Genomic DNA, 26,024 nt, shown 5'->3' with positions numbered 1-26,024 from the left:
GTCCGATCTCTCCTACTCCTCCTCAGAGGAGAAAGACGAGTGTTACACCTTCTTATTTAAGATGGTGAGGAAAGCACTTTTAAAGAGCAACCAGGCATCCTCTACTGATGGGATGAGGTCAATATCCTTCGCTGTGAGATTGAGGGCATCTATCTTAGATTGTAGGACGGCCGGGGTGTTAAGCATATCCCAGTTTAGGTCACCTAACAGTACGAACTCTGAAGATAAATAAGGGGCAATCAATCCACATATGGTGTCCAGAGCACAGCTCGGGGCTGAGGGGGGTCTATAACAAGCGACAACAGTGAGAGACTTGTTTCTGGAAAGGTGGATTTTTAGAAGTAAAAGCTTGAATTGTTTGAGCACAGACCTGGATAGTATGACAGAATGCTGCAGGCTATCTCTGCGGTAGATTGCACCTCGGACACCTTTGGTAGTTCTATCTTGTCGGAAAATATAGTTGGGGATGGAAATTTCAGGATTTGAAAAGCCAGGATTCAGCCAGGATTCAGACATGGCTAGGACATCCGGGTTGGCAGAGTGTGCTAATGCAGTGAATAAAACAAACTTATTGATGAGGCTTCTAATGTTAACATGCATGAAACCAAGGCTTTTACGGTTACAGAAGTCAACAAATGAGAGCACCTGGGGAATGGGAGTGGTGCTGAGGGTTGCAAGGCCTGGGTTAACCTCTACATCATGAGGAACAGAGGAGGAGTAGGATAAGGGTATGGCTAAAGGCTATAAGAACTGGTCGTCTAGTGTGTTCGGAACAGAAAGTAAAAGGAGCAGATTTCTGGGCGTGGAAGAATAGATTCAAGGCATAATGTACAGACAAGGGTATGGTAGGATGTGAGTACAGTGGAGGTAAACCTAGGCATTGAGTGATGATGAGAGAGGTTTTGACTCTTGAGGCACCAGTAAAGCCAGGTGAGGTCACCGCTTGTGTGGGGGTTGGAACAAAAGGGCTATCTAAGGCATATTGGGCAGGGCTGGGGGCTCGACAGTGAAATAAGACAATCACTAACCAAACAATAGCAATAGACAAGGCATATTGACAATAGGGAGAGGCATGTGTAGCCGAGTGATCATAGGGTCCAATGAGTAGCAATAGATGAGTCAGGGAGCCGATTCAGTAGTCGCTACTACGCTAGGCGAGCTGGAGACACGGCGATTCAGACAGCTAGCTGGCCGGGGCTAGCAGATGGGCTTCCGGCGACGTTGCAATGGAAGAGCCTGTTGAAACCACCTCGGACGATTACGTCGTCAGACCAGTCGTGATGGATCGGCGGGGCTCCGTGTCTGCAGTAAAGGGTCCAGGCCAATTGGCAAAAGAGGTATTGTAGCCCAAGAATTAGCTGGTGGGAGATGGGCCTAGCTTGAGGCTAGCTCAAGGCTAACTGGTGCTTGCTTCGGGACAAGGATGTTAGCCAGGAGTAGCCGCTCGGATTGCAGCTAGCTCACTGCGATGATCCGGTATAAAGGTTCAGAGCTTGCGGTAGGAATCCGGAGATGTGGTATTGTAACTGCCATTCATTCACAACAATACAGTTTTGTCCAAAACAGTAAAATAAATTATAATCAACTGTGTACCAAATAAAAATAAAATGTGAGCGCACTCACTTATTATCATTGTCTCTCTTTAGAGTTGAGGCAACGATTATGATTGTAGAATCTGTAGATGATGACCCTCTGTAAATGACAAAGTAGCTTGTAGAAGATGGCAGGTGGCGTTGGTGCTGTCAAGTCAAACGGGTGGTACGAAACCCAGTCTGCACAGAACATACAGAATAATCAATTATTCAGTCTCTTACTTTTATCAACAACAAAGTTTCAGTAACTGTTCTGTAATAATAACTATTTTTAAATGTAGAGGTCTTAAAAGGATTTACAGATCATGTTGCAAAAACCCACGTTCTTCTCCACTGCGGCAAGGCAACTACACTCGGGTGCCATTACTGTTCAATCATTCTCATACAAAGAAGTGCACATGTAGCGATAGCAAACGCACATTGCAAAACGTTCTAAAATCTAAATGACCATCACTCTCAAAAGCATAATCAATCAATAAAATTGATTTATAAAGCCCTTTTTTTACATCAGCCGATGTCACAAAGTGCTATACAGAAACAAAGTCAAAAAACCCAAACAGCAAGCAATGCAGATGTAGAAGCACGCATACATGCTTATGTCAATATTCGGACTGATTTTAGATTGTAAACATCATGTGCACTTTAGTTATTCGTCAAGACAGGCATAGAATTCAGCTAGCATAAAGCTATATCACCAGGATTCTCTTTTCATTAACATCAAAGGAAAAAACATCCAAATTCCCCTCTGGTTCAGCAAACTCTGATTATCTAAGCACTAAATATTCAGTATACTCAACAACTTTTCTTTCCAGTAAGTTCTCTAAGTTATCAAATTCAATATTTCTAGGTTTCTTTCTGTTTCACAGTTCGTGGGCGCTCTTGCCAAAAGGCAACAGGGAAAAGAGAAAGAAAAAAAAGACATTCAGACTGTAGGGGTCACCAACAAACTCCCAACCCATAGAATTAGTGTAAAGAAGTTAGGAACTGTCTTGTTTTGTGAAAACGTTAGGAAATGTCTAAAATAGCATGGGATACACTTACTTCACCCATATTATATTTTATTTTGCTGCAAAAAAGTAGTGTGTAGTTCCAGTAGTTAGCTACACCGCTACAAGGCAAAAAAAGTAATGAGCTACGGAAAACAAATTTAGTTCAATTACTAGTTGTATATTATAATATATAATAATAATATATGCCATTTAGCAGACGCTTTTATCCAAAGCGACTTACAGTCATGTGTGCATACATTCTACGTATGGGTGGTCCCGGGGATTGAACCCACTACCCTGGCGTTACAAGCGCCATGCTCTACCAACTGAGCTACAGAAGGACCACATGTATAGTTCACTACTCCCCAACACTGACAATAACAATATGTTTCTTATTGTGTATTGTGTATGTGCACTGTGCAGTGTCCATCTAACCTTGTTGTTCAACATGGTTGTTGTTAGATAGTACTCTTTAGTTTTTGGTAATTTTGTATGTCTCTATGCAACAATTCAACCTGGAAATAACCCAAAATGTCAATTATATCTGTATTAGTAAAGGAATACGTTTCCATGAGACAAGCATGTCATTTGAACAATGTTTACACTTGAATATTGAATGTTTTGATGTGTTCCTACAGCGACATTGTAAAGGACAAGGAATACCAGTACAGAGTTCAGGTGGAAGCAGACGGTCTCCTCAGTGAGCTCTCCCCACCTCTCCTCTACACCCATGGAGCTGCCTACTGCGGAGATGGACTACTCCAGGGGTCAGTCAGTTTACACAGTATTCACATCACAGATATGTCAGCTTTTCTCTCATCCAATGTAGACAACACCAACAGTAGAATGACAATGTACCTAATGTATTCAATTCATACTATTAATTGATACATGGTAAACAAGTCAACCACTTTGTACAGACAGTTTCAAATACACAGGACATGATGTAATATAAAATCCCGTAGAAGATCATGAGCACTAACCTCAAACTTGAGACAGGGATAGGGATAGACAGGTTAATTACATTTGCAAGTGTGCATGTCAAGTGGTACCTTAATTGGGGAGGATGGGCTCATTGTAATTGCTGGAACGGAATCAATGGAATGGTATCAAACACAGGTTTCCATTAGTTTGATACCTTTGCATTCACTTCATCCCAGCCATTATTATGAGCCATCCTCCTCTCACCAGCCTCTTGTGATACTCACATAGGTCATACCTGTACATATTGGTCTCATACATATTGGTCTCTCTAGGTGGAGAATTTAGTGAAATCAAAGGATGTTTGTGTGTTGTAATGAAAGTGTATGGCCTATAGAGACAACTGATCCTTGCTGTCTCTCTCTCTGTAGGAGAGAAGACTGTGATGATGGCAATCTGTTGGATGGTGATGGCTGCTCTAAGAAGTGCCACATGGAGTCAGGCTTCAATTGCAATGGTGAGTGAAGAACAGACAAGACTGCTCTCCTAATCCTTGTCTCAGTCTACAATCTGTGGACTGACCACAACAGAAGCCCAACTAGACCAAAACGGTAATTGCAAGCAGAAGTTTAAATTCAAATTCAGTCAAAATGCCTTTATAAAGTTGAACACTAGTGTAAATCAAGACAGGTCACAACTTAACACTTAAGTAAAGAGCCAAATCTCATCACACACATTAGCTCCATGCACTGATTTCATATCACAAAACTAATTTGTAGTCAGTCTGTGCTTAACCATCCCAATTTACCCAAACTACATATTATGCATATAATAATCGAATATAATTCGAAATGAATCCATATGAACTCAAGGACTCAAACAACAGAGATGTGAATTATGAAGTGTATTTTTATTTCCCGAGGTAAGTTTACTACTGAGGCTAGCTTGTTTTGATTTCCACAACACAACAACACTGTCAAGCTGACACACTGCCTTTTCTCTGGTTTTCATTCAGAGACTTGGCAAGGTTAAAGTAGACATTGCACACACAGTAACAACAGCTAATGTCAACCTCACATTTGTGGTGTTCTTGTGTCGCCTATAAATGCATCTACCATGCTGGGGAATGCTTTTGTCCTCTTCCTTTATGATCATGCTCTTAGTTAAAGCAATGTGTTTTCTTATTATAAAATGTGACATTTGGCTCACAATACAGATCATAAGGAAGTAGGCCTAATGGTTACTGAGTAACTCAAATATGTTCACATGTTCTATTCTCACATACTGTATATGTGTATGTCCCAAATAGCACCTTATTCCGTTACAGTGCACTACTTTTTACTAGAGTCTCATGAGTAATTACTTTATTAATCTCATTTTGGGAAATTGTTTTATAACCTCAAGCATCATCAATGATTTACAAGGACAAGACAAGAATGAATGACATACACATAACATGCATATTAAGTAGTTAAGTAAGTAGTACATTATAAAGGGAATAGGGTGGCATTTGGCACAGGATTTTGTGAATCTATTACTCAGCTAGGACGTCAACAGATCCTCAACTTGGTCAAGATTGAAAAAAGAAAGCAGCTCCATGAAGGTTCAGAGATGCCGTGACTGGGAGTGTTACATTTTCTTCGGGAACAAACACGACCAGAAGGAAAAAAAAACTTTGGCAAAAACAGATTGGAAATTGCAACACTTATAAAACAGAATAATTTCACCATTCAAGATAGCGTCTCACTCTCACTCAGTCATACACAAATTTGCTTCCATGTTTGGGTATTCTGATGCTTGACAACTCTTACAACACCAGAATGGATCATTAAGTCAATGTATCTGTAGCATGAACATCAACTCGTATTTTCCTGAGAGTGATATTGCTGTGACAAACAACGGAAGTAAAAACACATACTGTATATTATGGTCAGCGCACAATTGGCCAAACAACCTGCTATAATGTGGTTTGATTTCATATTGTCTAGACTTTACTTTTGAGACATAGTTCCTTGGATTAATTATGCCAATTCAATACCTTGTCAGTGACTGAACTCTCTCTTACCCATGCAGCTGTCTGTAACTAACAGACAGGGCCAAGTCCAGCCTCTGATGTTATGCACATCAAGCCCACTCATTATGAATATTTTGTGTATTACATGATGTTTTGCTTTTTTATTCTCTCTGTTTGAACCTTTGTCAGACATCTTTGTTTATTAAAGCACAGATTTCCAGTTAGGTAATGTTTTCTTACGACACCATCTACTTATTGTTATAAAATGCAATCCCCCCACCAGATTGGATTAGTTCCAAATGGCACCCTATTCCTTATATAGTGCGCTACTTTGGACTTGAGCCCTATGGCCCCTTGTCAAAAGTAGTGCCATGTAAATGTGTCGTTTGGGACACAACCTTGTTCACCACATACCTTTCCCTCCATTGGTTCCCCTAGATGAACCCAGCCTGTGCTACGTGTTTGAGGGTGATGGTGTGTGTGAGGTGTTTGAGAGGGGTTCCAGCATACAGGACTGTGGTTACTTCACACCTCATGGGTACAGTGACCAGTGGGCTTCAACCGCAGCGGCTTCCTATCAGGATCAAAGCAGCTGCCCTGCCCTGGGAGCCACCGGAGAACCCTCACTTAGCAAGGTAGCAGTGCTTTACCTCTGCCCTGTCCTTCACCTCCTGGATACTATTGTTATTTTTCTGTAAATGTGACTATATTGAGTATTGTTATGGAGGTTTTAAATAATTACTGCATGATTCCCCTTTTATTAAAGCTATGCAAGCCCCAGTACCTGGAGATGAATGAGAAGCCGTCACTTGACATATGGTTTCCATGCACGGCCCAGTCATACACTCAGACCCACTATGGCGAGGAAGACACAGTATGGCTAAAGGTACTCCAGTCCACTAGTTCTCCACAGAGGATGCATGTGGCACCCTATTCCCTTTCCAGTGCACTACTTTTGACCATAGCCCAGACACTATTTGACCCTCTCCAAGGCAATATTCCAACAGTCCTTTGTTATGTTCCAGGACACATCCTTGTACTTTCTCCCAATTTGTCATGCCATGTTTGTCACAGTTTCTGTTGTTTCTGTTGTCATATTTTCCCGGTATCATTACCATGCAATCTAATTACCATTGAAGTGGGGAACATTCAGGAACTGATTATTATTAAGTTGAACTCAGTGGGTTGTTGTCATAAAACCTCTAATTGTTGTCCCAGGTGGGATTTGCGCAACCTGGAGTCGCCACATCTGTCATCATCTATCTGGCCTCAGACGGAGCCTGGCCTGGAGAGCAGTGCAGGAAATCAGTCTTCATCCAACTGTGTGATACTGGTGGCAGAAACCACTCCTTGGGTATGAACTTGAACTACCGACCCTGTTCGTCTTGACAGACAAAAGAGCTGACTGACTGTTTGAATAAACATTTTTCAAGCCAAGATGTCTTCACACATATGTAGCGATAGGGTTATGACTAGGGACAAGTTATGATGGCTGGTTATAATGATGGCCATGTGATATTTAAAGTGTAGTGAGTTCATGTCTTATTCCTTATTCATGTCTTATTCCTGTCTGGGGCTCCATCTCTCTTCGCAATTCCTCGCCTCCTTCTCAACTGTAGTTGAGGATAAGGTCCCTCCCCTTGGACTTTCTTGTTCAATATATTTTGAGAAGATGGAGGAATTGAGGAAAGATTCTTTGAAAAAGGGCCTGTGTCTGTCCTTAGGTTCCTTTGAGCTGTCGTGCCAGCAGAATCCCTTGGTGGTGAACGTGACACACAACCTGAGTCAACCCTTCTTCCTGACTACCGCTGTCATCCTCAACTTCTCCTCGCCCTTCGTTGCCGTGACGGGAGTCGCTCTGCGCACATCATGTCACTTCAGCGCCTTTGCCCTCACTAGGTGCGCTGAGGGTGGGGTCTCCGAGGACTTCTACATGCACACACATGTGCACATATGTACATGTACAGACACACAACCAGTCATACAGGCATACACACAGACATACACAACAAGTAACATAGCCGTGCACACACACACACACACACACACACACACACACACACACACACACACACACACACACACACACACACACACACACACACACACACACACACACACACACACACACACACACACACACACACACACACACACACACACACACACACACACACACACACACACACACAAAGAGTGTGATATGTGTTACCATATCTGTTGAAGATTGAAATAATCAACCAAATTCTAAGAACATTGCTAAACTCATACCCTTCTCTCTGTGTTTCTCCTCTCCCTCCGTGTGTGTGTGTGATAATGGTGGCCTAGCTGTTCACGACGGCCCTGCCAGACAGACACATGCAGTCCTCCTCAGCTGGAGCATGCCTCTGTCACCTGCAGCACCGGGACAGAGAGCACTGAGTCCTCTCACTGCACTGTCCACTGTCATCAAGGTTTTACCTTCACTGTGCTCAGTGGCAAGGGCCATCCACCCTTTCAGGTAAGGACAACACTAGGATTAGACTAGGGTTTTACCCCATTAGGTAAACACAACACAACACAACTCTAGGATTAGACTAGGGTCTTACCCCATCAAGTAAGCACAACACTAGGATTAGACTAGGGTTTTACACCATCAGGTAAGCACAACACTAAGAGAAGACTAGTGTTTTACACCATCAGGTAAGCACAACACCAGGATTAGACTAGGGTCTTACCCCATCAGGTAAGCACAACACTACGTTGACAACCCTAGAAGCTCTCTCTATTTAAGCAATTCAGAGCATTATAGAAATCATATATAAAGTATACACTGCTCAAAAAATAAAGGGAACACTTAAACAACACAATGTAACTCCAAGTCAATCACACTTCTGTGAAATCAAACTGTCCACTTAGGAAGCAACACTGATTTACAATACATTTCACATGCTGTTGTGCAAATGGAAGACAGGTGGAAATTATAGGCAATTAGCAATACACCCCCAATAAAGGAGTGGTTCTGCAGGTGGGGACCACAGACATCCCAGTTCCTATGCTTCCTGTCTGATGTTTTGGTCACTTTTGAATGCTGGCAGTGCTTTCACTCTAGTGGTAGCATGAGACAGAGTCTACAACCCACACAAGTGGCTCAGGTAGTGCAGCTCATTCAGGATGGCACATCAATGCAAGCTGTGGAAAGAAGGTTTGCTGTGTCTGTCAGCGTAGTGTCCAGAGCATGGATGCACTACCAGGAGACAGGCCAGTACATCAGGAGACGTGGAGGAGGCTGTAGGAGGGCAACAACCCAGCAGCACGACCGCTACCTCCGCCTTTGTGCAAGGAGGAGCACTGCCAGAGCCCTGCAAAATTACCTCCAGCAGGCCACAAATGTGCATGTCTCAAACGGTCAGAAACTCCATGAGGTTGGTATGAGGGCCCGACGTCCACAGGTGGGGGTTGTGCTTACAGCCCAACACCGTGCAGGACGTTTGGCATTTGCCAGAGAACACCAAGATTGGCAAATTCGCCACTGGCGCCTTGTGCTCTTCACAGATGAAAGCAGGTTCACACTGAGCACATGTGACAGATGTGACAGAGTCTGGAGACGCCGTGGAGAATGTTCTGCTGCCTGCAACATCCTCCAGCATGACCGGTTTGGCGGTGGGTCAGTCATGGTGTGGGGTGGCATTTCTTTGGGGGGCCGCACAGCCCTCCATGTGCTCAACAGAGGTAGCCTGACTGCCATTAGGTACCGAGATGAGATCCTTAGACCCCTTGTGAGACCATATGCTGGTGCGGTTGGCCCTGGGTTCCTCCTAATGCAAGACAATGCTCGACCTCATGTGGCTGGAGTGTGTCAGAAGTTCCTGCCCATTCCCCAGATCTGAATCCAATTGAGCACATCTGGGACATCATGTCTCGCTCCATCCACCAACGCCACGTTGCACCACAGACTGTCCAGGAGGTAGTCCAGGTCTGGGAGGAGATCCGCCACCTCATCGGGAGCATGCCCAGCCATTGTAGGGAGGTCATATAGGCACGTGGAGGCCACACACACTACTGAGCATCATTTTGACTCGTTTTAAGGACATTACATCACAGTTGGATCAGCCTGTAGTGTTGTTTTCCACTTTAATTTTGAGTGTGACTTCAAATCCAGACATCCGTGGGTTGATACATTTGATTTCCATTGATAATTTTTGTGTAATTTTGTTGTCAGCACATTCAACGAAGTAAAGAAAAAAGTATTTAATAAGAATATTTCATTCATTCAGATCTAGGATGTGTTATTTTAGTGTTCCCTTTATTTTTTGGAGCAGTGTATATTATATGCCCCCTCCACTCCATCCCCCTACACATCAACATTGAATTTCTGAGCATTGTGAAAGTAACATGAAATAGTACAAGCAGTAGTAGATATTTATATTACTGTAGTAGTATGCCTTAGCACATCAGGACTGTAATGTTTATTTATTCATCTCCAATTGAAAGCGAGAAACGGAGCTTCAGTGTGTACATGGAGCATGGGACCGTGTTGTGAGCTGTCAGCCAATCGACTGTGGCCCCCCTGACCAGTCTCACGTCTACTTTGCCGCCTTCAGCTGCCCCTGGGGCACAACATTTGGCAAGCAGTGCTCTTTCACCTGCAACCCCCCCGCCATACTCCAGGGTATGTATGATTAACAGTATGATTAACAGTACAGTTGTAATTATACAAATTCACATACAGTGTGTTGTATTCATAATAGTTTATAGGTTTACATGATTATAGGTCCATTTATCATTTTAATGAAGTGGGAATGTGATATTCATTCAGTCATTTACACAAAATGATTGGCCCAATCTAAAATTTTCTCAGAGTGGAAAATAAATTAGCTTCACCATGAGGCTGTTATTGCTGTTTTCTAGTTCACCTGAGGAGTCTCAGTCTATTACCTCATGTTGGTTGGGTGCACAGAGGGGCTTGGAGTCTAGCCTGGCGTGGCATCATGGCGTTGGAGTGCGTCTGTGTTGCTCTGCTTTAACCTATTAGCGGTTGTTGTAAGGCGAGGCTGCTCTGCCGGCCCTGGGAATGAGACTGAACTGAACAGCTTGGCAGTTGATCTTGGTCGATTTCCAGTGCACAGATGCCTTTAGGCTCTGTGTAAATAGGAAAGTAGCAGGTGACAGGTGAAGAGAGGAAATAAGGCAAACAAGAGAGGGCTTCTAACTCTGGAGTTGCCAGCAGGGCCAAGTGGGGCTCACGCTGGTAAGAACATGCTGGCTTCGAGCCCGCCTGCCATTTCATTTACTGTACCTCAGGGCCCCTGGCTTCTATCTTCTACTACAGGGTTTTACCCCTGGCTTCTATCTTCTATCACAGGGTTTTACCCCTGGCTTCTATCTTCTACTACAGGGTTTTACCCCTGGCTTCTATCTTCTACTACAGGGTTTTACCCCTGGTTTCTATCTTCTACTACAGGGTTTTACCCCTGGCTTCTATCTTCTATCACAGGGTTTTACCCCTGGCTTCTATCTTCTACTACAGGGTTTTACCCCTGGCTTCTATCTTCTACTACAGGGTTTTACCCCTGGCTTCTATCTTCTACTACAGGGTTTTACCCCTGGCTTCTATCTTCTACTACAGGGTTTTACCCCTGGCTTCTATCTTCTACTACAGGGTTTTACCCCTGGCTTCTATCTTCTACTACAGGGTTTTACCCCTGGCTTCTATCTTCTACTACAGGGTTTTACCCCTGGCTTCTATCTTCTACTACAGGGTTTTACTCTGAAATCACTCACTCACATGATCGCTACCCAAAGTTATTATTGACAACATAACGTTTTCTCTTCTGAAAGGAAATGGGGTAAATAGATAGATGGGTCGTTCCACGAAATGAGTGCCTTTGAGTAGAGATTGTGCACAAATATATTAAAGCCTGTTATATTAATTAAATGAAGTGCCCTTTAATATAAACCACATGGACAAGTCAATACATCTGTGCAGTCTCTGTGACTTCTAGGAAGATTTTAACCCACTTAACCCACAAAGTCATTTCCAAAGATTATTATTTATTTAATGTTATTAGTGATTCATTTTAAAGTAAAAAAAAACAACCTCTCCCTCGTTTTAATGTCAACCCTGTTACTTGTGCTGAACTCTCATTTTAAGACGGTGAAACTTTTCCTGTTAAACTCTGAGACCCTCTGGTGGCATTTTCTAAGCGACACTTAACCCTTGTGTTGTCTTAAAGGTCAAAGATGACCCGCCACAATGCTTAACAGCAGAGAAAACCCACTAAATTATTTTTTCAACTTTAAATTGTATTACTTTTTCTAGTGATCCCAATATTAGAAAAAGTGAAACATCGCATTTGTTCATATTTCCATCAAAGCTGTACACCACCAGGGTACAAAGATTGTCTGAGGGTCATTTTTGACCCAGCAGTTATAAAATAATTTACACACTACAAAAACAACAATGACAGATTGAGATTATGTGTGCTACTGATTGAACTCAGCCAGCAACTTTTGAAGAGGAAGATCACCATGGTTGGCACCTGCACTCCTCGCAACAAGGGGAAGAGAGGCCTTCTCATCAAAGTTTGCCTTCACCCCCTACCACCACTGTAGTTTCTTACCTCCCAAAGAGGATCAAGAATGATGTCCTCCTGAGCACACTGCACAAAACGGCTGAGATCAGTGTTCGTCAGGACAGGAAGCCAGCCATCATCCTGGACTACAACCACAACAAAGGAGGTGTGGACAACCTGGACAAGATGATTGGAATTTACAGCTGCAGGAGGATGACTGCCCACTGGCCACTGGTCATCTTCCATTACATCATTGATGTGTCCTCATGCAATGCCTTCGTGATATAGAACAAGATCAACCCTACCTGGATGCCTTATAAGTGGAACAAGAGGAGGGTGTTTCTGAAGCAGCTAGGAAAGGCACTTGTAACCCCCCACATTCAAAGAATGAATCTTGTCCTGATCCACCTGAGGCTTCAGCTGGGGCAGGCAAGAGGAGGAGATGTCAATTCTGCCCCTCAAAGAACAACTGTAAAACAAATACTATGTGCTGCACGTGAGAAATACATCTGCAAAGTCCATGCACACACACTTGTATTCTGTCCTACATGTGCTAATTAGAGTTCATTGATTTATGTTCTTCACATTTTTGTTTTGTATCTATATTATTTTATTCTTATTTATTATTGTTGTTTATTCAACTTGTGGGTGAGGGCAATGGTTCTAAAAATGGGAGAAGACTAGTATTTTGTAGTTGAATTCCTCATTGTAGAGTATATAGGAACATATCACTATGTTGCCAAAAAAGTTCAAGACTGTTATTGTTCCCTTCAATAAAACGTATTCAAAACTACTTTCTGCACATTTCTGCTACTTTCTTAGGCTATACAAGTACTATTTCCTGATAAAACCATTTTTGTTTACGCCTATGTGTACCTTTAGCAATAATAATAAACCTCTACGTTAGTAAAGAAAACAATTATGGTGTGACAGGTGTGTTGTAATAAAAACGAGTGGTATCCACTGATTAAACGCAGAGAGAAAACCCAGATATTCACAAAGTTTGTGATGAATGACAGGTTGTTACTTCATGCAAAATATGTTTGGGGTTTAAAATTCAATTAAGCTGCTTTATTTTAGGGGTTTAGCGAAGGTGTTTTTTTTTTACCCTTAGGACAAGGGGAGTATACAGAATGAGACTACGCAAGGGAGAAATTGAAAACTACCTTCATTAGATACATTTTGATTTCAAAACTATAAGTCCTACAAACACGTGCATAGTACTATTAGAAAGGTAAGAACCATGGAATTATGATACAGTTGTACAGCAACAACGTGACTATTACAGAGCCAGAGCAACAGCAGGGGAAACATTTTCAAAAAAAGATTGATTCTAAAATGAAAAAAAAAACATATCTTGGGGGGGGAGTTGCTTCACAAACTGTCTCCATGTTAGGGAATAGCTGGGTTTGAAATTCGGTTTGAAACAAAGTATGTCACCAATTACCATTCTAAAAGTATTTTATCAATTTTTTTACAATGTATTTTTTTCTTCATATCTTTTTCCTAATGGTGGCCCTCTAAACATGCACAAATTCCCATAGGAACACAGCCATTTTAAAAGTGCAGCAGTATCACTGTATCACAATTCCTGTGGGTCAGAGGTTTACATACACTAAGTTGATTTTGCCTTTAAACAGCTTGGAAAATTCCAGAAAATTATGTCATGGCTTTTGAAGCTTCTGATAGCCTAATTTAAATCATTTGAGTCATTTGGAGGTGTACCTGTGGATGTATTTCAAGGCCTACCTTCAAACTCAGTGCCTCTTTGCTTGATATTATGGGAAAATGAAAAGAAATCAGCCAAGACCTCAGAACATTTTTCTGTAGACCTCCACAAGTCTGGTTCATTCTTGGGAGCAATTTCCAAACAACTGAAGGCACCACGTTCATCTGTACAAACAATAGTACGCAAGTATAAACACCATGGGACTATGCAGCCATCATACCGCTCAGGAAGGAAACGTGTTCCGTCTCCTAGAGATGAACGTACTTTGGTGCGAGAAGTGCAAATCAATTCAAGAACAACAGCAAAGGACCTTGTGATGAGGAAACCGGTACAAAGTATCTATATCCACAGTAAAACAAGTCCTATATCGACATAACCTGAAAGGCCGCTCTGCAAGGAAGAGGCCACTGCTCCAAAACTGCCATAAAAAAAGCCAGACTACAGTTTGCAACTGCACATGGGGACAAAGATCATACTTTTTGGAGAAATGTCCTCTGGTCTGATGAAACAAAAATAGAACTGTTTGGCCATAATGACCATCGTTATGTTTTGAGGAAAAAGAGAGAGTGTTACGATCGTCGTATTGAGGAGACCAAAGCGCAGCGTGTAGTCAATACATCTTTTTAATAAAAGATGAAAACAAACACGAAGTACACCAAAAAAATATCAAAACGAACATGACCGCTATAAATACTGAGTGCAAACATGCAACATCACATAGACAGTAACCCACGAAATACCCAAAGAAGATCGCTGCCTAAATATGGTTCCCAATCAGAGACAACGATAAACAGCTGCCTCAAATTGAGAACCAATCTAGGCAACCATAGACATACATAAACACCTAGATGGTAAACAACCCCATAAACCTACAAAAAACCCTAGACCGTATAAAAACACCTACATCACCCTCGTCACACCCTGACCTAACCAAAATATATAAAGAAAACAAAGAATACTCCGTTCAGGGCATGACAGTGATGCTTGCAAGCCGAAGAACAGTGGCAGCATCATGTTGTGGGGGTGCTTTGCTGCAGGAGGGACTGGTGCACTTCACAAAATAGATGGCGTCATGAGGTTGGAAAATTATGTGGATATATTGAAGCAACATCTCAAGACATCAGTCAGGATGTTAAAGCTTGGTCGCAAATGGGTCTTCCAAATGGACAATGACCCCAACCATACTTCCAAAGTTGTGGAAAAATGGCTTAAGGACAACAAAGTCATGGTATTGGAGTGGCCATCACAAAGCCTTGACCTCAATCTCATTTTGTGGGCAGAACTGAAAAAGTGTGGGCGAGCAAGGAGGCCTACAAACCTGACTCAGTTACACCAGCTCTGTCAGGAGGAATGGGCCACAATTCTCCCAACTTATTGTGGGAAGCTTGTGGAAGGCTACCCAAAACTTTTGACCCAAGTTAAACAATTTAAAGGAAATGCCACCAAATACTAATTGAGTGTATGCAAACTTCTGACCCACTGGGAATGTGATGAAAAAAGCTGAAATAAATCATTCTCTCTATTATTTTTCTGACATTTCACATTCTTAAAATTAAGTGGTGATCCTAACTGACCTATGACAGGGAATTTTTACTAGGATTAAATGTCTGGAATTGTGAAAAACTGAGTTCAAACATATTTGGCTAAGGTGTATGTAATCTTCTGACTTCAACTGTACACTACATATGAAGTCGTAAACTTTTTATTGACGTAATCAGATCTCAAGTCCGATTCCCAGTTCATCCACTGTAAGATCACATGACGGGACTTGGCCACTTGAAACAAGATGCATCTGGTTTGATCTGGTTTGGGTAGTACCATCACGAGGCGATACATTAATTAATAGACCGATAAAAAAGATAGTTCCAAACCTTTCTGCATTAACAGCTAAGTTTTCCCCTCCCCACTCAGACCACACCCACACAATCCTTGCTTGAGAAATTGTTCTTTACCAAGAGCCTATCAGCATTGGACCTTTAACAATTTAAACGTGCAATAAATTGCCCTTCCCTGTTGCACACCAACAAGCCTCCATTTCCCTAGCTGACGAAACTCCACTCCATGTTGAAAGAAGTTTCTGATGAACTCCAGAGACCAGCCTTTGTGGAGTTCAGCTCGGACTACATTCGCCCAAGGTCAATACTTCAAAAATGTTTCATTATGAAACACTAACCTTGTACCTATGTTTGTCCTCTGTAGTTGCTTACCTTTGTTTGCTGAAATTCATACTTTTTCAAACGTTAATCAAATACAGTTGTTAATCAAATACAACCACCCAGATAGTCAACCCTTTGACTTTATTTGGCACATAATAGCCACTTACTATAGTACACTTTTTTAAAACTTAACTTCTATAGGTTGGAGAATGTGTTTTAAATTAAGTTGAACATGTGCTCTTTACGACAGAATTTAAAACATTTGGTGAAATGTTTTTTTCGCCAAGTTACACTACCCAAATGCACCTAATTGGTGGAACGACCCAGATGGCAACTCCCAACAGATGTTAACCGCAACCTATCTTGTTATTGACAGCAGTTTGTTAGGCTGTTTTAAGTTGGCTTCATATACTACTGCTGGATCACTGGCTGTGGTCAGTCAATGAGCTCTTCTGAATTGTTTGATAGGTTACCGATATTGACCCAACATGCATGTTGATCCCAGTTCCTATGTACCCATTGCCATGCATTACTCAATACTCAGCGATTCCTCCTTATACAGCTGTATTGGATTTTTTAAAAAAAATGATTGCAACACTAGAGCAAAGCTTAAAGACCTCATAAAACACTTTAAACCGTGTAAAATATTCATTACATTTTATAGACCAATAAAATGAACACAACCTTTAGAGTATTGATTACATATACATACCAACATAACCTTGTGTGGGGCATTAGATAATTTAGCTCTTGGCACCGGCAGGTATGGACACATACAATACAATTGATCATAATAAATCACTAACAGTTCACAGACTTATCTTATGTCTTAGCATTCAAATGAATGGATTGATTCCAGATGTCAGATTCATTAAGAGTGTTAATAACTAACTTAATAACAAACTACTGATCATTTGGATTACATTTCTGTGTGAGGTTTGAATAGATTTTGTGCCTTTTATTTGTTTTGCAGGAGACAGTGATAGGTTGGTGTGTTTAGATGATGGTCTATGGTCCTTCCCTGAAGCCTACTGTAAGATAGAGTGCCCAGAGCCTCCAACAGTACCCAACGCCAAGCTCCTAGGGCCCCAGTGCGAAGGTACAGGGCATGATGTGGGTACCGTATGCCGTTACAAATGTAACCCAGGTTGCTATGTTACTGGCAGCCTAAAAACAAAGTCCAGAAAGTGAGTAATGTGTTATGTATCACTTTGTTTTGCTCTGCTCCATAAACGTGTTATAGAACAGTGTTTGAAGCTGCTATTTTATGTAACAGGAAACAATGAATGCATCACATATTTCTCCCACGGATCCTGAGTTTAAATAGCACAATTCGTACATTTAAATGTACCTTTAGATCCATAAACCCTGTGTATGGTTTTAAAGTATAGTGACATACATCTCCAGTAAGATCCATACCAATGTTTACTTTTCTCATTATTGTTTTCCAGTTTTATTCATTGGGTAACTTAGCCTGATTATCAATGTGATTCACGTGTTTCTAATGAGTTGGTTACTCATTAGTAAGCCGATGTTGCGGGTTTCTTTCCTCTCTTTGTTGGAGTCAGCATTATCCCTTACTATTGGGCATATCGGCCCGTCAACGACATTGTTCTTGAATCTATCTAAACTTTCTAAGACTGCGCATGTTGTACTGGACCAACTGCAGGTACAAACGGATATCAGAACAGGGCATTTGCACCTTTTTTATTTTGTTCATTTTTATTTCACCTTTATTTAACATCTGGACATCTTTATGAGATTCTCAACTCACTTTTAAGATATGGGAATGTCTTAAGGACTTCGAATGAGTTACAATATGTGAAGAACCAAAAGCACTATTCAATCGGTTTAAATTATCTTGTTTATTATGAACTTTGACATGTTTTAAATGTATTTACTCAAATACATTGTTAACAACACAAGTTTATTGAAAATGGTAACCGGTACAATAACTTGTTATTACTGAGGCTTGTGAATACTGTATCCCTCTCTTTTTCACTCCTGGTTTTAGTCCATGTACTTACTTATTCCCTCAGGTTTAGCCAGAGATTACATAAAACGTGTAGGTGTTTGTTAGTGCGTCACCGTATGTCAGTACTGTGTATGTGAAGGCCGATGGCGTAGGCCGGTAATTCCTACTGACAGTGTGTGTGTGCTTGTGTGTGTGTTTGTGCGTCCCCAGAAGGTTTCTGAAAGTGGAGTGTGTAGAGGGGGGCCAGTGGGAGGAGGGGGGCTGTGAACCCATTCCCTGTCCATCTCTACCTGCTGTCTATGAGGGCATGTTCACCTGCACCAACGGCAGGCACTACAACAGCCTCTGTACCCTCCAGTGTCCTCATGCCTCGGAAAACGTAATGCTTTAGCTCTCTTTATACAAAACAAAAGATGCAAAAGAGATCCACTGTCTGAGCTGTCATTCCATTCCATTAATAAAGTGCCATATCTTATTCATTCTGTTTTTATCTCTCCTGACAGCACACAATTCGCTGCACTAAAGATGGAGAGTGGACAGAGAAGTTCACAATGTGTACAAGGTTGAATGAAGCCTGCCCACCTCCACCTGATGTCAATCGGATTCAGTATGCCTGTGACGAGGGCTTCAGTGTTGGTAAGTCTCCTTCTCAACTCCTCCAGCTCGAGGAAACTCCGTATTACACTTACTTTAGCATAGTAATGTACTGAAATGGACTGTAGTAATCAACACTATTATCATCAGTATTATTTCAAAGAAATTATGCACTGCATCGTTCTGATAATTACATATATTTATTGATTCTACACAGAATGCATTTTAGTTGGTATTTATAATATAATAATATATGCCATTTAGCAGACGCTTTTAACCAAAGCGACTTACTGTCATGTGTGCATACATTCTACGTATGGGTGGTCCCGGGGATCGAACCCACTACCCTGGCGTTACAAGCGCCATGCTCTACCAACTGAGCTACAGAAGTTTCTACAGTGTAAAGTCAGATAATTTGAAACATCTCATGATTATGTAATACTGTACCGTGGTAATATATACACAGTACCAGTCAAACATTCTTTATCTGTACTATTTTCTACATTGTAGAATAATAGTGAATACATCAAAACTATGAAACAACAGATATGGAATCATGTAACAAACAAAAAAGTGTTAAACAAATAAAAATAGATTTTAGATTCTACAAAGTAGTCACCCTTTCTTTGCCTTGATGACCGCTTTGCACACTCTTGGCATTCTCTCAAACAGCTTCATGAGATAGTCACCGGGAATGCTTTTCCAACAGCCTTGAAGGAGTTCCCACATATGCTGAGCACTTGTTGGATGTTATTACTTCACTACACGTTCCAAATCATCCCAAATCTCAATTGGGCTGAGGTCAGGTGATTGTAGAGGCCAGGTTATCTAATGCAGCACTCCATCACTCTCCTTCTTGGTCAAATAGCTCTTATACAGCCTGGAGGTGTGTTTTGGGTCGTTATCCTGTTGAAAAAGTAATGATAGTCCCACTAAGCGCAAACAAGATGGGATGGCGTATAGCCATGCTGTTAGCCATGCTGGTTAAGTGTGCCTTGAATTCTAAATAAACCACAGGCAGTGTCACCAGCAAAGCACCCCCACACCATCACACCTCCTCCTCCATGCATTACGGTGGGAACAACACATTCGGAGATCATCCGTTCACCTACTCTGTGTCTCACAATGACACAGTGGTTGGAACCAAAAACCTCAAATTTGGACTCATCAGACCAAAGGACAGATTTCCACCGTCTAATGTCCATTGCTCGTGTTTCTTGGCCCTAGCAAATATTCTCTTCTTATTGGTGTCCTTTAGTAGTGGTTTCTTTGTAGCAATTCGACAAATGAAGGCCTGATTCATGCAGTCTCCTTTGAACAGTTGATGTTGAGATGTGTCTGTTACTTGAACTCTGTGAATAATTTATTTGGGCTACAATCTGAGGTGCAGTTAACTCTAATGAACTTATCCTCTGATGGACTGCTGCTGTTTCTCTTTGCTTGTTTGAACTTATTTTGGCATAATATGGACATGGTCTATCGTCTGTATACTAACCCTACATTGTCACAACACAACTGATTGGCTCAAACGCATTAAATCCACAAATGAACTTTTAACAAGGCACATCTGTTAATTGAAATGCATGCCCGGTGACTACCTCATGAAGCTTGTTGAGAGAATGCTAAGAGTGTGCAAAGCGGTCATCAAGGCAAAGAAAGGGTGGCTACTTTGAAGAATCTAAAATCTCTTTTTTATTTGTTTCACACTTTTTTGTTATTTCATAGTTTTGATTTATTTACTATTATTCTACAATGTATAAAATAGTAAAAATATAGAAAAACCCTTGAATGAGTAGGTGTGTCCAAACTTTTGACTGGTACTGTATATATACAGAATATATATATATAAATGTGTATATTTATATAAATGTGTATATTTATTGCCCATATATTGTGGCGTGTTGTGTATCCCAGAAGGCATGCATACACATGGCAAACTAAAACAGAGCCATAGCAGGTAGCAGGTGGTAAATGACTTTGCTAGATGAGCTGCCAAGCTGTTGAATCACAGATGACTCGTCTTAACTATGGCTTCTTTTTTTTTTGCACGTGAATAAATTCAACCGATGCAAATTGGAGTGAAAGGAAAGCTTACTTTGTATCACTGCAGGTGCAGTTTGCTACCCAACATGCAGTGCGGCCTTGCATGACCCAGTGGTTCTAGCCAATAGCACCACAGCAGACAGCGTCAAGCACTGGATGCTGCCAGGCAGGGTTCAGGTAAGGTGTTTGACTGACGTAGACATTGCTGCTTTGTTATTTGCACCATTTGATGTTGTATTGGCTAATATTCACCTTGTATAACCTTAGAGCTTCACACACAGCTCTGTGGCTTGCTCAAATGATTCATTTGGATGAATAATGGACTAAAACAAACAGTTGTCAGTCCTTCAAGTTGAGCTTTTCCTGCAAATGAATCACCGGCCTACGCTTAGCAGCTTATTTTACTGAATGTATTTATATTGTTTGATATAAACAACCAGGTCTTCCTGCATCTTTTCTGCTCAGTTAGGAGGACACTCTTAGCCTCACTGTGAATTCTGTTAAGATCAAATGTTTATTGTAATTTCTGCCAGTTTGACATGCAGATGGCAAATAATGAGTTATAAAGATTCGGATGGACAAAAAAACGTTGTGACATCAGAGTTTATACTATTAGAAATAGGCGCCTTTCAAGAATTTACGCAACACGCAATCATCACAGCAAAATGTCTAGGAATTTCACTATTGTGTCAGAGTGAAATGGACTGTTGTTTTCTTAAGAAGGGCAACTTGCCCAATATTATCTTGAAGGATCGCTTTGACATGAAGGCTAACGTAAATAGCCCTATCATTTGACACTATTGGGTGGTCATTCACTGAGCCAGCAGACGTAACTGCCTGAAGGCCAAATAGTTTGGCACTGATTTTGATGACTTGAGTTGTATTACTGGCAGGTCATCGTGATCCAATGCATTAGGTTCGATTGAGTCTAGATGGGAATCATGTCTGTATCCCTTTACAAGACAACTTTTGGGACATAAAGTGGTATCCTGTTACTCCTACAGTCTTTTTCAGTCAAACAATACGATTAGTATGCTGTCGTTAAGGTAGAAAGTCAATGCCGCACACCATTATGAGGAGAACTCAAGATGACAGGACCATTTTGGCTGGATCATTTCATAACACAAAATATGGGCTTGTTGACTAAATGTGTTTGGTTTGATGGGAGCATTAGAGTAAAGCTAGAGATGTACGTGCATTTAGATATCTTTATCAAGTGTAGTCATTGAACAAAAATAAAGTCCAGACAAACTGTCTCCTGTAAGCCTAGTATAACCAAAATAGGTTTGGATCTATAGATATTGCTGTAGATACTGATAACTAATTACAATGTCTCAATCAATGTTACATTACAGGACATTGTTTGCACAGGAATGACGAGGTGGCATCCTGACCCCAAACTCATCCACTGTATCCAGTCATGTGAGGTGAGTGTTCTATACTGCATAGTGCCTGCCACACAGGGTTCATTTACTATTTCAAATCTTTTAAAACAACTTTGTGTTTGCTCTAGCCTGCCTGGAGTGCCAGATGAGTGAGGTTTGCGGTTTTATTGTATTGGTCCATTATGCCAGAAAAGCACATATCAATTATTTGAAAGAATTTTCAATAGTATTTTAATCCAGGTCTGGTGCCTACATTATTATACAGTACCAACATGATTAAAGATGAGACGTAAGATCTTTTGCAAATCTAGGCTGCTCTGTTCTATCCAGACAGTCGGTTTTATCTCTCTATTGTGTTAGTCTTCAAAATGAAGACCTGTGCAGTACATGCTTTGAAAAATGCTTTTCTAACCTGATCATATCTATCCCTTTCTTTAAAGTAGCTTAAGCTTGATCTCAGAGAAGATTCTTTGGACAGAATTGTTTTTGGCTCCTACGTGTATGCAGTTGAAAGGGATTTAATTTGACTGTGAATAGTAAATAAAACCATGGTAAGACCATTTATATTAAGTCATACACAACAGAGAATATCAAACCAAGACCCAAATTCAATCGATTGCAGATAAAGCAAACCACACTGTGTGTTCACTGAGAAGGTTTTTGCTGTATTTTTAAGGGCAGTTGTGATTTCACATCAAAATCCATTGTCAGCGAGAGGAGTAGCTTGCGGGTTGTGTCAGTTTTAACACAATTAACTAATCTGATTTATATTTACATTTTGGTCATTTTGCGGACACTTATTGAGAGTGGATTACAGTCAGTGCAATCAACTAAGGTAGGTAAAGACAAGCGCATATCACAGTCATTGTTGGTAAAACCTCCTTAAAGCAGCTAAGTACAAAAGTGTGAGTTCTGGAAGAACCCACAGTGCAGTTCTTTCATCTACAGTGGATTGAAATGGGGCCCAAATGTGCTCAACTATGGCAAGGTTCACTGCAAACTATAAGCCTCTTTCTCTACCTTGTTCAGGCTTTATTTGTTGAAATATTTATCACTGGCAATGATATGCTACAAACCATAATTTCTGAGACTGACAGTTCCATTTTTCTTTCATCGTTTCCTTTGATTTAGTCTATTTTTGGGGATCAAAAGGCAGGCTTTGTATTTTGATATATTTCCCCATTCATTTATTAGCTGTTATATATTACTCTATTATTACCCAGAACCTTTTTATTCAGAATTCAACTGACTTTAGTGTAACCTGGAACTATCTATGGAACACAAACTGTTGATGTCTCATGGTATTAAAATATTCCATCTACCTGCCAGCACATTTTTCCCCTCCACCTTCCCGTGCATGTTGCTAAGCAAAACAGTTGCTTATAACCAGATACTCCATGACAACATTGTAAATTATACCAGTCCACATGTGTTACAAATGCTCCCCACCAGATCTCATCCAGATGCTCCTTTACAAAATAGGATGATGATAAGTGTAGAGGTCAGCTGAGGCATTATCATAATTGGCTTTACCATAAGCCTGCTTCATTACCTAGGCCAACATTTTCCTCTTTAAAACCCAGTTAACAAAATGCATCAATCTGAACAGCAAAAAAAATATATTGGAATAATACTCAAATTGTTTTCATCAAGAATCTCTCTGTACTTTGCTCCGTTCATCTTTCCCTCGATCCTGAATAGTCTTCCAGTCCCTGCCACTTAAAAAAATCACCACAGTATGATGCTGCCACCACCATGCTTCACTGTAAGGATGGTGCCAGGTTACCTCCAGAACTGATGCTTGGCATTCAGGCCAAAGAGTTCAATCTTATTTCTCATAGTCTGAGAGTCCGTTAGGTGCCTTTAGCCAAACTCCAAGCGGGCTGTCATGTGCCTTTTACTGAGGAGTGGCTTCTGTCTGGCCGCAATACCATAAGTGTCTTATTGGTGGAGTGCTGCAGAAATGGTTGTCCTTCTGGAAGGTTCTCCCATGTCCACAGAGGAACTCTGGAGCTCTGTCAGAGTGACCGTCGGGTTCTCGGTCACCTCCCTGACCAAGGCCCTTTTCCCCCGATTGATCAGTTTGACCAGGCGGCCAGCTCTAGGAAGAATCTTGGTGGTTCCAAGCTTCTTCCATTTAAGAATGATGGAGGCCTCTATGTTCTTGGGGAATTCCTATCGCAGAGCTCTACAGACAATTAATTTGACCTCACGGCTTGGTTTTTGCTCTGACATGCATTTTCAACTGTGGGACCTTATATAGACAGGTGTGTGCTTTTCAAAATTATATCCAATCAATTTAATGTACCACAAGCGGACTCCAATCAAGTTGTAGAAACATCTCAAGGATGATCAATGGAAACAGGATGCACCTGAGATCCATTTCGAGTCTCATAGGAAAGGGTCTGAATATTTTATTTTGCAATGTAACGGCGTTCGTCTGGTGAAGGAGAGTCGGACCAAAATGCAGCGTGGTGGTTACTCATGTTCTTTAATGACGAATAGCGAATACATGAAATAACTATACAAATACAAAACAACAAACGGAACGTGAAAACATAATACAGCCTGTCTGGTGAACAACTACACAGAGACAGGAACAATCACCCACAAAATACACAGTGAAACCCCGGCTAACTAAATATGGTTCCCAATCAGAGACAACGAGAATCACCTGACTCTGATTGAGAACCGCCTCAGGCAGCCAAACCTATGCTACACCCCTACTCAGCCGCAATCCCAATCCCTACAAAACCCCAATACGAAACACAACAAAATAAACCCATGTCACACCCTGGCCTGAACAAATAATTAAAGAAAACACAAAATACTAAGACCAAGGCGTGACATGCAAACATTTCTAAAAACCTGTTTTTGCTTTGTCATTATAGGGTATTGTATATCAAATGATGAGGATATACAATACTTTCTTTTAAAGTCTGTAATGCAGTGCTTCTCAACTATTTTCTGTTACGCCCCCCTAGGAAGAAGTAAACATTTTGCTCCCCCCAACTCTCCGCCGTGACTGTAAATAGTATAATTTGTCTATAAAATTGTTATAAGTACACCTATGCATAACATTGTATCCTTATTGACATGACAAAAAGAAGGAAAAAAAGAAAGAAATATAGATCAACCTACAACAAAGAATAACTTTATGAACATTGTTTTTTAGTCTGTAACAGAAAAGACTTCATGTGCATCAATTTGCCTGAAATTTAAAAAATAAATACATCATTATTTAAACTGTAAATATTTTTGGACCATTTGATACTGAAAAATAAAATAAAATATAATCAAGAAATAATAATACATTCAAATTGATCAGCAACATTAACTCAGGAGCACAATATATGAAACACTTTGACCTATAAAACAAAAATGAATAAAACAATTTGTGCTGATTTTTTAAAATCAAAATGAGGAAATCAGGATTAATGGCTGCAATGAGCATGTTTTGCAAAGCACAGCTTTTCAAAGCGGGGTTTGAAGCATGACACTGCAACTCTCAGCTCCTGCTCAATGTTTCGCTGGGACCTGTACTTGGTCTTCAGTGCAGCAACAGCAGAGAAGCCAGTCTCACAAAGATAAGATGTTGCAAAATGAAGAAGAATGCCCATGGCCCTCTGCCCTAAGAGTGGATACTGCCTCTCTACACTCAGAATTCACTCAGTGTCTGTGCAGAGCTGAAACCAGTTGGAGCTGGTGCACCCAGTCATATTGGGAACTGTTTTCAGGCAAGTGCTTTTTAAAGAATCCCATCAGTGATGAAATATGATCCTGAATCACTGAGGTGGCATCATAGTCAGTAGTGTCAACAAATTCATGCAGGATCTCGAATGAATCAGTATTTCCTTCATCAAGTCGCCTGTGTCATGTTTTGTCATTAATTATCATGTCTTGTCCCTGTGCTTCCCCTTCTATTCGTTTCCCTCTGCTGGTCTTATTAGGTTCTTTCCCTCTTTCTATCCCTCTCTCTCCCCCTCCCTCTCTCACTCTCTCGCTCTCTCTTCTCTCTATCGTTCCGTTCCTGCTCCCAGCTGTTCCTATTCCCCTAATCAATCATTTAGTC

The 26,024-nt window shown here is 41.0% G+C and overlaps 1 protein-coding gene across 1 annotated transcript in view; it reads left to right on the top strand.

The window, feature by feature from the left end:
* LOC124009771 (pappalysin-2-like) overlaps positions 1-26,024 on the top strand; it is a 93,067-nt gene that overhangs the window by 51,429 nt on the left and 15,614 nt on the right. Inside the window, exons 9-21 of the mRNA XM_046321923.1 lie at positions 3,220-3,348; positions 3,934-4,019; positions 5,955-6,151; positions 6,283-6,402; positions 6,735-6,870; positions 7,241-7,415; positions 7,845-8,016; positions 9,990-10,167; positions 16,929-17,142; positions 18,141-18,309; positions 18,434-18,566; positions 20,635-20,744; positions 21,923-21,994. Coding sequence (XP_046177879.1) covers positions 3,220-3,348; positions 3,934-4,019; positions 5,955-6,151; positions 6,283-6,402; positions 6,735-6,870; positions 7,241-7,415; positions 7,845-8,016; positions 9,990-10,167; positions 16,929-17,142; positions 18,141-18,309; positions 18,434-18,566; positions 20,635-20,744; positions 21,923-21,994 — 1,891 coding nt within the window. The remainder of the gene's footprint in view (positions 1-3,219; positions 3,349-3,933; positions 4,020-5,954; positions 6,152-6,282; positions 6,403-6,734; positions 6,871-7,240; positions 7,416-7,844; positions 8,017-9,989; positions 10,168-16,928; positions 17,143-18,140; positions 18,310-18,433; positions 18,567-20,634; positions 20,745-21,922; positions 21,995-26,024) is intronic.

This window comes from Oncorhynchus gorbuscha, linkage group LG22 (genome assembly GCF_021184085.1).
Source record: "Oncorhynchus gorbuscha isolate QuinsamMale2020 ecotype Even-year linkage group LG22, OgorEven_v1.0, whole genome shotgun sequence".
Lineage (NCBI taxonomy): Eukaryota > Metazoa > Chordata > Actinopteri > Salmoniformes > Salmonidae > Oncorhynchus > Oncorhynchus gorbuscha.
This window is presented reverse-complemented; position numbering and strand designations above follow the sequence as displayed.